Here is a 14,902-nt window from a genome sequence, read left to right on the forward strand (position 1 = left end):
TATGTAGTCGGCAGCGTGTGGATGGGCGAGGATTCATATGAAAGAAATAAGACGACAAAAATGATATGTACGCTGATGGCAACAGAACCAGGTATACATATACAAGTGTAAATATTACATAAAGCGTTAAGTGTCTTTAATCATTTTGGAAAGACTCAAAACAATTGCCTCGTTAAGTTTTATACTGACATCATGTTGAAGTGTTAATTTTCCATCATATTCAGACATATTTATTGTCTCCATCGTCACTTCCTGATGACCAACAAACAATGGACAGTGCATAAAAAGTGATCAGCTGACTCATCAAAATTACCACATTGACATGCAGGGCAATCTGAGATGTGTTTAAGAAAGAGATCACTGTTCAATGAACTACATCCATTTCACACCTGGCCTAAGAGCATATTTAAATGTCTTTCTCCAGCATAGTGCTATTTTGGAGGCTTAAATTTGTAAAAGTAATTTTTAACCTTACATCTAAAGATATCTGTAACTAATTGATTTTATGTCATTAGGTAACTTATTCCACTCAACCATCTTTTGAATAATCCTATCCTATAAGGGAAGGTTGCTAAATGCAGTGGATTCCTACTTGTATATAGACTGAGTTCAAGACTTGTTTGAGGAATATGACGAGAGAGACAGGGATATGATTTTTTTTATTATTTTATGGACAGTAGAAAGGCGGTGTATCTTACGACGTATATGAAGATGAAGTAGTGCAAATTCTTCATACAACAACTCTGTAGATGTACTTGAAGTTAAGCTGATTATTATTCGAATAGCATCTCTCTGAATTTTTTCCAGTCGGTTTACATCAGTTTCTATCAAGTTATTCCACACGACATCGACCGGCCCGGATAGCACAGTTGGTAGAGCGTCCGCTTCGGGACCGGTAGATCCAGGATCAATCCTTGATCGAGTCACACCTAAGACTTTAAAAGAGGAAGTTATAACTTCCTCGCTTGGCGTTCAGCATGAAGGAGATAGTGCAACGACTGGTTGACCCGTATCAGTATAATGGCTTGGGCGGGGCGGCTTGCTTGCCTTCGGTAAGTCGTCTCAGTGAGGCAGCACTAAATAAAAGAGCGGTGGAAATCCGTCCTGTAACAAGGAGGCACATTACACGTACATGCACCCTAATGATTCCTTCGTCGTCATATGACTGAAAAATTGTTGAGAACGACGTTAAACCCCAAGCACTCACTCACTCACTCCACACGACATCTGCATATTCCAGGCTCCGAGGTATGAAACTTTTGTACATAATATAAAGACATTTTCTCTCCACTATATATACGCATGCCCTCCAAAAAGAAGTAACTTCCTTTTTTCCAGTGGTAAGGAACTGTTGGATTTTAACGTTCCATGTTCCCTTGCTATTTAATGTTACACTTAGATGTTTATGGGTTCTGTACGACTTAATGATTGGACCGCCAAAATCATAGGTAATTGATGAACGATATCTGTGTCTGGAGACAAGGAGAGATTTGGGTTTTTGTGCGCTAAACGTAACGCATGCAAAGAAGCCAGATTTGTCTGTAGGCCACTGAGGTCAACCATCTGCTGACGTCCAGTCAAGTAACTCTCAAACCGTGAGTGTAACCCTGTATTAAATGACTTTAATTTGGCTAGTATGCCATCATCCCATACACGATCAAAAGCCTCTGAGATATCAAACATTACCAAATAAACTCCTTTGCTATTATCCAGTGCTTTAGCAATATCAATGTAGATATCGAGTAGTTGTATAACAGTAGGCCTTTGAGATATCAAAAATCACAAAATAAACTTCTTTGCTACTATCCAGTGCTTTAGCAACATCAAAATAGATATCCAGTAGTTGTATAACAGTAGACCTGTTTGGCAGAAACCCATAGTGGGCTGGAGAACTAAGATTACGTAAGCATTCATAAACATATTTAAATATTGCCTTCTAAAAGATTTTACTGACACAGTTAAGAAGTGAAATTGGTCTATAACTAGGTGTAACATTTGCTATTTTCCATTCCGAAGTGAACTGTTTGCTTTCCAGTGAATAATTAAAAGGATATCATTTCTCTGTTTTAACAGCTAACATTGCCAGGACCAACAGCTTTAGTAGCGTCAAGATTCTCAAGAATGTCCTCAACATCCGACTTCTGTGTATGCAAATTGCTACGTGTTTCATCTTTCTGTATATGCAAGTCGCTAAGTGCTTCATCTTTCTGTATAAGCAGGTCGCTAAGTGTTTCATCTGCCTGTATATGCAAGTCGCTAAGTGCTTCGTCTTTCTGTATTTGCAAGTCGCTAAATGTTTCATCTTTTTGTTTATGCAAGTCGCTAAGTGTTTCATCTTTCTGTATATGCAGGTCGCTAAGTGCTTCGTCTTTCTGTATTTGCAAGTCGCTAAATGTTTCATCTTTTTGTTTATGCAAGTCGCTAAGTGTTTTTTCTTTCTGTATATACAAGTCGCTAAGTGTTTCATCTTTCTGTATATGCAAGTCGCTAAGTGCTTCATCTTTCTGTGTATGCATGTCGCTAAGTGTTTCGTCTTTCTGTGTATGAAAGTCGCTAAGTGCTTCATCTTTACAAACTTCTATTTCAGGGGGTTACACATTTACACTATTATAATTACTAGTTTTATGTTGGCCTTTTCTTGGTATCGCTTTCATATGCGCCATTGTTTAAAAGTAGAGGTATATAAGTGAAACTGCTGTCCGACTGCTTCAAAAATTCTTTGTCCATTTTCTACCATCGTTTTCTGTTTTTCAACATTGCTTGTTTGCTACTTGATCTACAGTTTTTTCCTTCAATTTCTCCTTTGCACATCTAATAAGAGACGTGACATGATTACGTTGTTTTTTGTAATTTCTAACATCTGCGCCTGAATTACATTATTGCTGAAAAACAAATGGTGTGCGTAAACAGTCATGGTGAAGAACGTCGTTCATGTCTTATCGGCACCTAAGAACAGTCGACATCAGGAGGATCTACAAATTTGCTCCTTTTTTTATTTATCTCTTTGATTGGTGTTTTACGCCATGGTCTGGAATATTTTACTGTTATGTCCTATTTTACTGTAAGGATAACCAGCGAGTAATCCTTACTCTTTCAAAGACAGCTTAATTTTCCCATGACATGGATCCTCTCTTAGTAGGCCTTATCAGCATAACCTAAGCCATGTTTGACCCACAGCTGGTATAGGCCCATGATGTGCACGCCCCGGGTGGGTGGTCATGTATGTATGGTGTCCTCGGCATGGCGCTCCAGTGAGGTAGCACAATATTACATCTGCGCTAAGACCGGTCCCATGCGAGGAGACACCGCTGGGTGACCGAAATACTGTTGAAAACGACGTGAACTCACTAGTAAACTAATAGGCCAACAGTTAGGTCTTCGTCAACGGCGCTCATTTCTCTAAGCGTAACTTGATGGCACCCTTTATAAGCTCTTTTATTTTTAAGGATCTTGGCTGAGGGCGGAAATTTCCACTGCTTTCTAGCTCATCGCCTCTATCCTTGAGTCTGACCACCGTCTTAAAGGCGAAAAATTCCTGAGCAAGCCTACAGACTGAAAACAAATCAACTAATTGAATTATTTGTTAAGCAGGCGTAAATTAAAATTTCAGACTTACTACAAGCATGCTCATTTCTGAAGTAGTTCAAATAGTGTCTTTTTTTTTTCTTTTTTTTTCTAATGCTCTATTGGTGTGTGACCAATCCAACATAAACCCGAAAAGCCTAGTTAAAGGGAGATAATGCTAATCGACTTCTGATCTATAATACTCACATCTCATCTAGAAATAAATTGATTGTCTCCACTTAGAAATTGGCGCCACCATCGAAGCTGATCACGTGACATCTGCCTCTTTCCGCCATTACATTTAGAGAAGTAAGCGTGCGATTTACATGTGGCGAAATATTTTGTACCAGCTTTGAACAATAGATAACTTTAGGGCTTGTCATTGGCCAATGGATGATAATTTAAATACTGTATTGCCTGAATTTGTAGAGTATTGGCTGTGTTTTAGCGATATTGTGAATCTACGGACAAAAAAGATGAAGGGGGATGTTACGTCGGAACTGAAGTATTGAACACGTGGTCAGGCTTGGTACTAGACACAGTAGACCGTAAACTATTTTCTGTATATAGGATGGCTTGATTGTCGGCAGCGGGGTTTGCATGCAAACGTCCTTATATTTAGCATTTTCACCAAACCCGTACTGTCACAGCCCGCATCATCTAGGCGTATAAACTAAGTGCAGGGAGTAGTAAACTATAGGTGACTGGTTTAGTCACGTGAACGACAACAGTTCTTCCAAGATTCCACATCCAGAACAACATTTACAATGAAAATCCCGGCTGTGCGTGGGAAGGTCTACCAGCTACCTGCAGATGGTCGTGGGTTTCCCCCGGGGTTTGTCCGGTTTCATCTCACTTTAATGCCGGCTGCCGTTGTATAGGCCCCTAAGTGAAATATTCTCGAGTACAGTGTAAATCACCAATCAAATAGGCCCTAAATAAATAAATACAGTGAAAATCTGATAACTAAGTTTAACTTTACATTTCACCAGGTGAACCTCTGACAGCTTTGGGGATTTGTGAGGACTACGGTTATACTTACATGCTCATTTCATCGTGCATTCTGACGTAATTTTTTCCCCCGACGGTCACATGCTTTTATTTATTTTTCATTGGTTAAAATTAAATGGGGAGATGTTCAATTAGCATACAAAGAAAAACAGGGTAAATAAGACATTTATCAATCTAGTTTTTGTCACCGTCGTTTATATGACAATTGTGCGCTGTATTATTCGAAATTTATACTTTTTTGAAAGGATTTACTTGTGAAATGGATTTGAACTTCCATCAGACAGCATGTCGGGCCCATAGCTGGTTGCTTACACCACTAGGGGCCTCCGAGGCTCAGTTGGTTAGCACGCTAGCGCAGCATAATGACCCAGGAGTCTCTCACCAATGCGGTCACTGTGAGTTCAAGTCCAACTCATGCTGGCTTCCTGTCTGTCCGTACGTGGGAAGGTCTAACAGCAACCTGCGGATGGTCATGGGTTTCCCCCAGGCTCTACCCGGTTTCCTCCCACCATGATGCTGGCCACCGTTGTATAAGTGAAATATTCTTGAGTATGGCGCAAAACACCAATCAAATAAATAAATAATAAATGCTTATACCACTACAACACTCAAATTATGTGCTAGAGAGTGGTTTGTAGACGCCATTAACACAGGTAAGCATGGTAAGGGTTGAATGCCCATGTGCATGTGTCACATGCTTTTGTCATGTGGACTACATTTGAAAAGGGTCTCCTCTAAATTTGGCTAACCTCATTCAGGGAAGCTTGAATGAATTTATGCGATTGACATAGAAAGTTACATGTTAACCCTTGTCTTTACAACAGCCCAATTTTGTAATATGTGCGATGATGTAAAGGCTTGTTGTGAGCTCTCTGTGACTGTGTTGGAGCCAGTAATGGCAGAACCCACCAATACTAACAGAGCGCAGAGATCAACACATTCCCACGTGGGACGTCTGAGCGCAATATTTTCACCAATCACTAACAGAGCACCCTGATCTCAAGCGGGATGCCATATGTATTAAAAACATAGCGCTGAAAACTGCTAGCATATTCACACAACTTACCCATAAAAATGTTACCATCATAGATATTCAGGTATTTAACAAAAAATAATCCAAGAATTCAAATCGCCATAATTGGACACATGAGTGTATTAGGTTGGGTAAGGTATGCAAATCACTGCCTGAGCCGTCTAAATTGTTCATGGTTGTTTCTCTTTTAGACAGGACCTATCTTTAAACTGCTGTGAGCAATCCCTGATTCACCAAGATGGTCAAGGAAGATAGGACCACGTGGAAGTCCAACTACTTCCTGCGTATTATCGTAAGTTTTCACGCAATTATCTAAGGCCAAACTGGATCAGATGATTCTGATTGGTCTGATGCTATTTGACCCCTGAGGTTGTGTGTTCAAATCCAGTTCTTGCTGTACCAGCTTCGCCTTGTCAAGAGGTTTGTCAGGTACCTGACAAAGGTCAGTTTACCCAAGCACCCCACCGGTTTTCTTCATCCGTATGATGATAACCTGATCGCCTTCAGACTGGAAGGCCTTGTAAAATGTTACATCACCATCTGAAGTATGATGGCAGGGTGGATCTATTAGGATGATGAGGGAGGGGTCGAAGCCGAAAAATAATTGTAGGTGCGTTACTGGAGCAGGGTTGACACAGTGTGCGCACAGGTAAATGTTTGTGGGTACACCGACTGAGACCTAGCTGCGTATGTGCGCAGATGCACTCTTAATTTGAAACCATGCTGGTACGTGAAGATGAATTTAGTACAGTACGTATGTGCGATGATGTAAAGGTTTGTTGTGAGCTCTCTGACTGTGTTGGAGCCAGCAATGGCAGAACCCACCAATACTAACAGAGCGCAGAGATCAACACATTCCCACGCGGGACGTCTGAGCACAATATTTCCAGGTAAAGAATTTGAAAATGCCAACTAGCGCGCGGAAACCCAACAAATGCCAACCTGGGATATCTGTGCACATTTATAGCATAATATTTGCTGTTCAAAGCCCTTACCAACACCAGTGGACCACATATATTGAAAGTTTGCAATTTCCCAAATAGACTGTCTATGATTTTGCCCAAACTCGATTTTGCGAGTGCACATTAAGTCACTGCTGTTGACCAATCTGCATCTCACTTATGAACGTCATCAAATGTCCCTCTATATATACTGATTACAACCCATAACACAGTGACCTGCCTTCGACAGAGAATTCGTATGTTCACTTCCTCTCTGTGTCCGTGCAGCAGATCACTTCGGTGGCCTAATGGTTAGAGTGTCCGGCTCGAAGTTTCACAGAACTGAAATTATGTTTACAATAGGTCTGTTAACAACCTGCGGATGGTCGTGGGTTTCCTCTGGGCTCTGCGCGGTTTCCTCCCACCATAATGCTGGCCGCCGTCGTATAAGTGAAATATTCTTGAGTACGGCGTAAAACACCAATCAAATAAATAAATAAATAAATGTTTACAATATGCACAAATAGCGATTGGTAGGGCTAGCACCGGAGAGGTCAGAGCAGGGAAACTTGACTGGTTGGCCCTGTGTCAGTATAATGTGAATGGGTCGGGTGTCATGTCTGGTGTCTTCGGCATGATACTTCAGTGATGACAGCACTTTGGCAGCATGGACTTTAGCTGCCACAAGAAGATGTAGTATATGTGCACACACCTAATGACTCCTCGTCGTCAAATGAATGAATAATTTTGTTGAGTACAATGTTACATACAGTTAATCCCATTTTCTCAACCTTCTCGAATATAAAACAGTAACTGTCGATGCAGTTTACGCACATTTTTAAGTTGATTTTGGAGATAAAACTACAGCGGTTGGATTGACTGATTTCAGGGCTTCATGGAAAGTGCAATTTCATTAGTCTACACAGGCTAATACCTTGTATTATATGTATAATATGCTTGAACAAACACCTTACAAACAAGTGAAAAGGTTGAAGAATTACAGAAAAATGTATAACAGAACAAAAGTCTTGGAGAAAGTAAGCAGATGACGATGCTCATATGACCGTTTGCATTGTCCATTACCTAATAATGAAGACCACTTGTGCATATTCGTGTGTCACACGTGGAAAAGTTTGTCAGTAATTTGTCTAAGGTGTGTGGGTTACAAGTATGTCATTACACAACAAATACATAAATATGGCCAAATCCACAAATGAATGTCACGTGAATTTAATGGGAGTGGAATATATTACATTGTGGTGGTGTGAAATTGAATAGATTCACGATGCAGTCGGTGTGAGTTCAAGTCCAACTTGTGCTGCCTTCCTCTCCGGTCTGTCAGTAACCTGCAGATGGTCGTGGGTTTTCCCCCGGGCTCTGCTCGGTTTCCTCCCACTATAATGCTGGCCGCCGTCGTATAAGTGAAATATTTTTGAGTACGGTGTAAAACACCAGTTAAATAAATCAATAAAATAGATTCACAAGGATGTGTGATGTGTTTTGCAGCAATTGTTGGATGAATATCCCAAGTGTTTCCTGGTCAACGCCGACAATGTGGGCTCCAAACAGATGCAGAAAGTACGCCAAGCCCTTCGCAACAAGGCTGGTAAGTTTGAACTTCCAGGTGTCTGTTTAAGGCAACTCCTCCGTCGCATGAATTATTCTATACAGATAATATCTTACCTCTTTCAACACTTTTCAAGCATCATATTCTTCGGCTGTGTTTGGAGAGGTTTGCCAGCAACCCGGTTGGGGTTTTCCCACTGACTCTGCCCGGTTTCCTCCCAGTATAATTCTTGTATGAGCAAAATATTCTTTGAGTTTTTGGCGTAAACACAAATGAAATAAATAAATAAATTTTTTGTGTTTATCTCCCCTTCGGATGAGTATTGTGGTTCACTTATGTCTATTTGTGTATTCTCCTTGCAGTGGTGCTCATGGGAAAGAACACCATGATGAGGAAGGCTGTTCGTGGACATCTTGAGAACAACCCAAACCTGGAGAAGCTCCTGCCACACATCAAGGGAAATGTGGGGTTTGTCTTCACCAAGCTTGATCTCCTTGACATCCGTGTCATTCTCACTGAGAACAAGGTAAGGATGGGTTCACTGCACAATGGTGAGGGTATGAGTTCAGTCCTGGCATTGGGCACGGATTTATGTTGGTTTATATGTCCCTAGGGGTGTCTAGATTGAAAGGAATAGCTTGGCATGAAAGGTGACTAACCCAGAGCTCTCCCATGTGAGCTTGGTGGATAAACTAAGACCTTTTCATTGATAACGTAAAGGCCATCTGGAGCTTCTAACCATTGTGGTCACTGTGAGTTCAAGTGCAGCACATGCAGGCTTCCTATCAGATTGCATAACGCTGGTTGCCATCATATCAGTGAAATATTCCTGAGTACGGCATAAAACGCCAGTAAAAAAAAGTTTACGAATCAGTTTTTCAAATTTTTCTTTTTGATCTTTTCCATGTTCTGACTGCATTGCTGGTGATGCAGTAGTTGTTAAAGAGAATTATTTTTAAATATACTGGGATATTATGATATCTATGAACTGTATTTCTTGTGTTTTTTGGGTTTTGACTGATTTTTGTATACCACATAGGTAAAGCTTTTAGTATAGGAGAGAGCAACTTTTAGTGTAGTTTATGCACCTTTTTTGTCTACATTGAAGGGATTGGCTAATTTCAGAGCTACAAACATATTTCATCAGCCTACACAGAATAATGCCCTCAAAACATGCTTGAATCGACATCTGGCAAACATGGGAAAAGGTTGAAGAATTACAGTAGCTGGTGTTAGAAAGCCTTCCTTTCCTTCTGGTTTGGACTTTGGATGTTGTAATTCTCCGGAATCCGAGACGTTCTCACCATGATATGACTGACACACTACCGGCTCAGTCATTATGCCCTGCTCATTCACACATTCTTTTTGTCTCTTTCCCTTCAGGTGAAAGCCCCAGCCCGTCCAGGTGCCATCGCTCCTCTGGACGTCAAGGTGCCCGCCCAGAACACCGGGCTTGGTCCCGAGAAGACCTCCTTCTTCCAGGCTCTCTCCATCCCCACTAAGATCACCAAGGGGAGCATTGAAATCTTGGTAAGTCTTCCACACCACTCCATTTTGTTTGTGTCGTACTAATTGTTTTCCCCTGAAAAGGGTTGTCATGTGTATTTCTCGAGTGCATGTGTCCTCGGGGATATGTACTAAAATTTCGGATTTGTGACATGATAGAGAATTACACCGTAATACTTCTTGATAAAATGGTCTTTCTTTTTTGCTGATTCGCTGTCACATCAGTGAAATATTCTTGAGTAAGGCATAACGCACCAGTGAAATCTTGCAGTTGGTTAAAATGTTTTGGAGGTGGATGGAAAGGAGACAATGTGAGGAAGTAATGGAATTATTCTTTAGAATTCTGACCGGCCCGGATAGCACAGTTGGTAGAGCGTCCGCTTCGGGACCGGTAGATCCAGGATCAATCCTTGGTCGAGTCACACCTAAGACTTTAAAAGAGGAAGTTGTAACTTCCTCGCTTGGCGTTCAGCATGAAGGGGATAGTGCAACGACTGGTTGACCCATATCAGTATAATGGCTCGGGCGGGGCGGCTTACTTGCCTTCGGTAAGTCGTCTCAGTGATGCAGCACTAAATAAAAGAGCGGTGGAAATCCGTCCTGCAACAAGGAGGCACATTACACGTGCATGCACCCTAATGATTCCTTCGTCGTCATATGACTGAAAAATTGTTGAGTACGACGTTAAACCCCAAGCACTCACTCACTTTAGAATTCTGAACAATTTCTGTGATGGCAATCGGATTAGTTTGACAAAGCCAAGAAATTGAGAAACCCTGTAAAACCCTGAAATACCTCCGAACTGCAAGAGCCTTTTTTTTGGGGAATCCTGCTTAATGAAATGACATAAGAAATTCTACAGCTTTACATACATGAATGACTTCTTAAAAAAATGTGACCTATATACTGATATGACGCGCAACAAGTGACAATATCTTACGCAGCAAAGCTACACAGATTTTCTGGTGAAAGAAAAAAATAAATAAATAAACCTGTAGATAATGCAAAATGCTAGAACATAGTTCAAATGCCCATGGTTTCTCTTGACAGAATGAGGTGCATTTGATTAAAGAAGGTGAAAAAGTCGGAGCATCCGAGGCCACATTACTGAACATGTTGAACATCTCCCCCTTCAGCTATGGACTGCTGGTCGAGATGGGTAAGTGTCCAAGTAAATAGCGTTGGGCAGAGCAGATTTTGGCACAAAGACTGTTCGGTAGCTGTATTTCAGATTATCCTTGTAGAAGTCTGTCACCATTTGTCATAACTTGAATTTAAATCAATTCAGAAGTCTTTCCTGATTACTCTCTGTCTCTGTATTTCAGACCATCATTCCAGAAGCCTTTCCTTTTCACTTTCCTTTTCTTTTCAGTCTATGACTCTAAAGGTGTTTCTTATTTCAGTCTATGACAATCTAAGGAAGCGTCTCTGATCATTTTCCATTTCTCTACTTTAGTCTATGACTCTGGAAGTGCTTCTGAAGATTTTCCGTTCATATTTCAGTCGGACTCTGAAAGTGTTTCTGATCATTTTCAATTTCTTTACTTCAGTCTATGACTCTGGAAGTGTTGCTGATCATTTTTCGTTTCTTTATCTCAGTCTATGACTTTGGAAGTGGTGCTGATCATTTTTCGTTTCTTTATATCAGTCTATGACTCTGGAAGTGTTGCTGATCATTTTTCGTTTCTGTATTTCAGTCTATGACTCAGGAAGTGTATACGAGCCAAAGATTCTGGACATCAAGGCAGAGGATTTGAGAGAGCGTTTCATGGAGGTGGGTGATCTCAATTTACAAAGCATTCACCAGATATATCAATAACCTGAGAATAACCTGTTCAAAATGGCTTGAAATCCCACCCGAAATGACTAAAGCTTACGACGATGTACATATTACCAGCCTTGAAATTTTCCTCTTACTCATCTCAGACTTTGTAAGTTAAGATTTGAAATACTAAAAGCAGCTGATTCCATAGGAACAGGTAATAGCTAGTGTAATTTGGAGGTAGTATATTAAAGGTATTTTCCCACCTTTCTAACCACCAATTCAAATGCGTCGCACTGTCGAATGGTTGTCTGATATTTGTTTAAATAAAAAGTCTGAAAACAGTCTACACTAGACTAAGATGCCTGGTGTCGCATTTAACTCTTTTTGATTACATTTAATTACAGTTTAAAAAATGTACATGCAGAAAGGTCAGTACCATGTATGACAGTTGAATCTTCTGACTTCTTGTCTAGATAACAGGTCAAATAAAACTGTAGGCAGTTGATGGTCTAACCTAGTCAACAACTTTTCTGAGAACAGTATGGCTTAGAGTTTCTGTGAAGTTTTTTTTTTGATACAGTTTTCAAATTTTATTGTTGTACTTCAGGGTGTGCGTAAGATTGCCAGCATCTCACTGGCCATTGGCTACCCTACTGTCGCATCTGCGCCTCATTCCATCATCAACGGCTTCAAGAGACTGCTGGCCATTGCCGTGGAAACGGACATCGATTTTGAGGAGGCTAATATGGTAAGATTTATCTCCCTTGCCAAAGCCCTCCAACGGGTCACCTTGGAAGACTTTGCCACAGTAGTTGTTTGTGTCCGATACCACTTCTCATTGGTCGCCACAACATGGCTGAAATATTGCCGATGTGGCGTTAAGCTATAGTCATTCTCCTTTTCATTGATAAATATTGAGGGTCACCAAACCACTTTCTGTCTGACGTGAGTGCAAAATGTCTTTAAATGGACGTAATGAAATACCTGCAAAAGCACATAATGGGACACGTCACGTGATTTAAGTGACAAGGAATGTTCTGCTGCTGCTGCTACAGTTCAACATCAGTCATCTCAGAACACACATCCGATGTAACTCGGCAAGTCACAAATGCGCGAAAATCGGCGCAGAAAATATAGATGTCAGATTTCAGCGAGCTAACTGAACAGGTCAGTATTTTTCAAGTCTTTTGATACCAACTACTACTTTTTCTCGCTAGGCCAAGGAGTACCTGAAGGACCCGTCTAAGTTTGCCGTGACTGCCGCTGCCGCAGCCCCCGCTGATTCCGGCGCTGCTGCCGAAAAGAAAGAGGAGAAAAAAGAAGAGCCAGAAGAAGAGTCTGATGACGACATGGGCTTTGGGCTGTTTGATTAAGCGCGCAGACTCCCTTGTAATCACACATAGACCCTGTTTGTGCAAGTGGCAGAAGATCTGTTCATGGCACTATCTGTTTATAGCTCCGAAATGCCGGCCGCAACAATGTTGCGAGACCATATGGCATGGGGTGTTTGTTAGTGGACAGGGAACATTGGGAATAAAAAATACTTGAGAAAGTAAAAGAAAGTGTTTTTTTTTTGTTTTTTTTTTTTGATTAATGTAAATGAAAATTTACAGTATAATTTTTACGAAGATCTTGCAGCTGGAGAGGGAAGTGAGAATTAGCTGTATCACACAAAGTTTCCGGTTTAGACTACATGGCTCCAAACTCTAAGAAAACATCATTCTCTGCTGCTCTGGTGCATGACTTAAATCCACTTTTTTGACAGGAAATATTCCAAATTGTCTGGTTTTAGTACGGAGACCCTCTTCACAAAATAATCATATGTAACCTGTAACACTGGGTGTCATGGCAGGTACCCTCAAGTAAAGTTCGGTATATTTTGAAAAGCGGGAATGGGCCCCAGACTGGCGTCGGCAGCTATTCCATTCAAGTTTTGGCAAGATGCCAACATGGCCATAGTGATTGAATGCTCATCTCCATCCAGTGGACATACCTCAGGTTTTAGCAAAAAATTTTTATCAAATCGATAAAATCCAATACAGTTTTGCTTTTATTTCAGAATAGCACAAATAATTACTTTTCACAAAACGAAATCCTCGACTGTAGGGTGAAGAACCTACAAGGACAGATAGGCAGATAGTTACATACAGTTTAGGCTGATGAAGGTGCATGGAAGCTCTGACATTGATAATTTTGGCTTACACCATGTATTGTTAATGAACCGTTATATTATCCCAAATAATCATAATTTCATCGCGTCTGACTAAAGTCGCAAAAGACCAGCCGTCTGTCTAAATTGTTTCCCTGACGACAAATTAGTCTGTGGACAGGCCCTAAAGAGAGACAGAATCGTCGTTGATTTTCTGGTGATGGGCAAGTGAAGACTTGCCTAGTCCAAGCTGAATTTCAGGCACATTGTCTCACTTGCCTCAATTGTCAGCCAGTCGGGGACGATTCTATAGCCCTTTCAACTTTCTTGCGGTCGTTGTGAGTTCAAGTCAAGCTCATGCCGGCTTCCTCTCCGGCCGTAAGTGGGAACGTTTTCCAGCAACCTGCGGATGGTCGTGGATTTCCCTGGGCTCTGTCCGGTTTCCTCCCACCATAAAGCAGGCCGCCGTCGTATGAGAGAAAATATTGAGTACGGCGTAAAACACAAATCAAATAAATAAAACTCTCTTGCGAAAAAATGGAGACTTATTTATCAGATTTATTGTGAACACAAAAACACGTGTTGAAATTTAACACAACACGTGTTTTCATACAACACAGAAATGTGTTACCCCAACACAATCATCTGTTAAGTAAACGTGAATTAAATAAACTTGTGTTAAACCACAATGGGGTAATTTGTGCCATATATCAAAGACTTGTGTACATTATAACAAGTGTTGTGTACCCAACGGATCTTGTGTTCAATTCTTTTAACACAAGACTTTGTGATAATTCAACGCAAGGTAGTTATTCAAATATCACGTTAGTTGGATTTTGTTCCGATTTTAGGGTCTGGCCGGGGTTAAAACACCAACCTCGAATTTCAAATTTAAAAGTTTTCCACAGCGGCCTATTTATACATGCACAACCTACCGGTGGAAGACAAAGGACTTTACCAGACATTAGACTACAGGAACTGTTACTAGTCGAGCGTCATCCACCGCTTGCTATCGCTACGGGTGGCCGAGCGGGTTAGTGCGCCAGCAAGCCGCAATGACCAAGGAACCTCACACCAATGGTTTCCTCTCCGGCCGAAAGCGGGAAGGTCTTCCAGTAACCTGCGGATAGTTGTGGTTTTCTTGGGCTCTGCCCGGTTTTTTCCACCACAATGCTGGCCGCAATGGTATAAGTGAAATATTCTTGAGTACGGTGTAAAACACTATTTAAATAAGTATCGTGAAGGACCCATAAACAAAAAGTACGGGGAATAACAATGCATTCAGTTCTTATGTGTTTTGAACGGATCTCTCTTGGCGGTGTGAACGAAACTGAAGCGTCCAAAACTTGTGCTATTTAAAGTAGGG

The 14,902-nt window shown here is 41.0% G+C and overlaps 1 protein-coding gene across 1 annotated transcript; it reads left to right on the top strand.

Annotated features, from left to right (window-relative positions):
* The first annotated feature begins 3,840 nt into the window (after positions 1-3,840).
* LOC135463788 (large ribosomal subunit protein uL10-like) lies at positions 3,841-12,949 on the top strand. Its single transcript, XM_064741221.1, has 9 exons — positions 3,841-3,873; positions 5,800-5,900; positions 8,056-8,155; positions 8,479-8,642; positions 9,500-9,646; positions 10,673-10,781; positions 11,320-11,396; positions 11,995-12,135; positions 12,605-12,949. Exons 2-9 carry the CDS (start codon positions 5,847-5,849, stop codon positions 12,758-12,760), a joined length of 948 nt encoding a protein of 315 aa, XP_064597291.1. The 5' UTR covers positions 3,841-3,873; positions 5,800-5,846; the 3' UTR covers positions 12,761-12,949.
* The last annotated feature ends 1,953 nt before the right edge of the window (positions 12,950-14,902 follow it).

The sequence above is a fragment of the Liolophura sinensis genome, chromosome 3, assembly GCF_032854445.1.
Source record: "Liolophura sinensis isolate JHLJ2023 chromosome 3, CUHK_Ljap_v2, whole genome shotgun sequence".
NCBI lineage: Eukaryota > Metazoa > Mollusca > Polyplacophora > Chitonida > Chitonidae > Liolophura > Liolophura sinensis.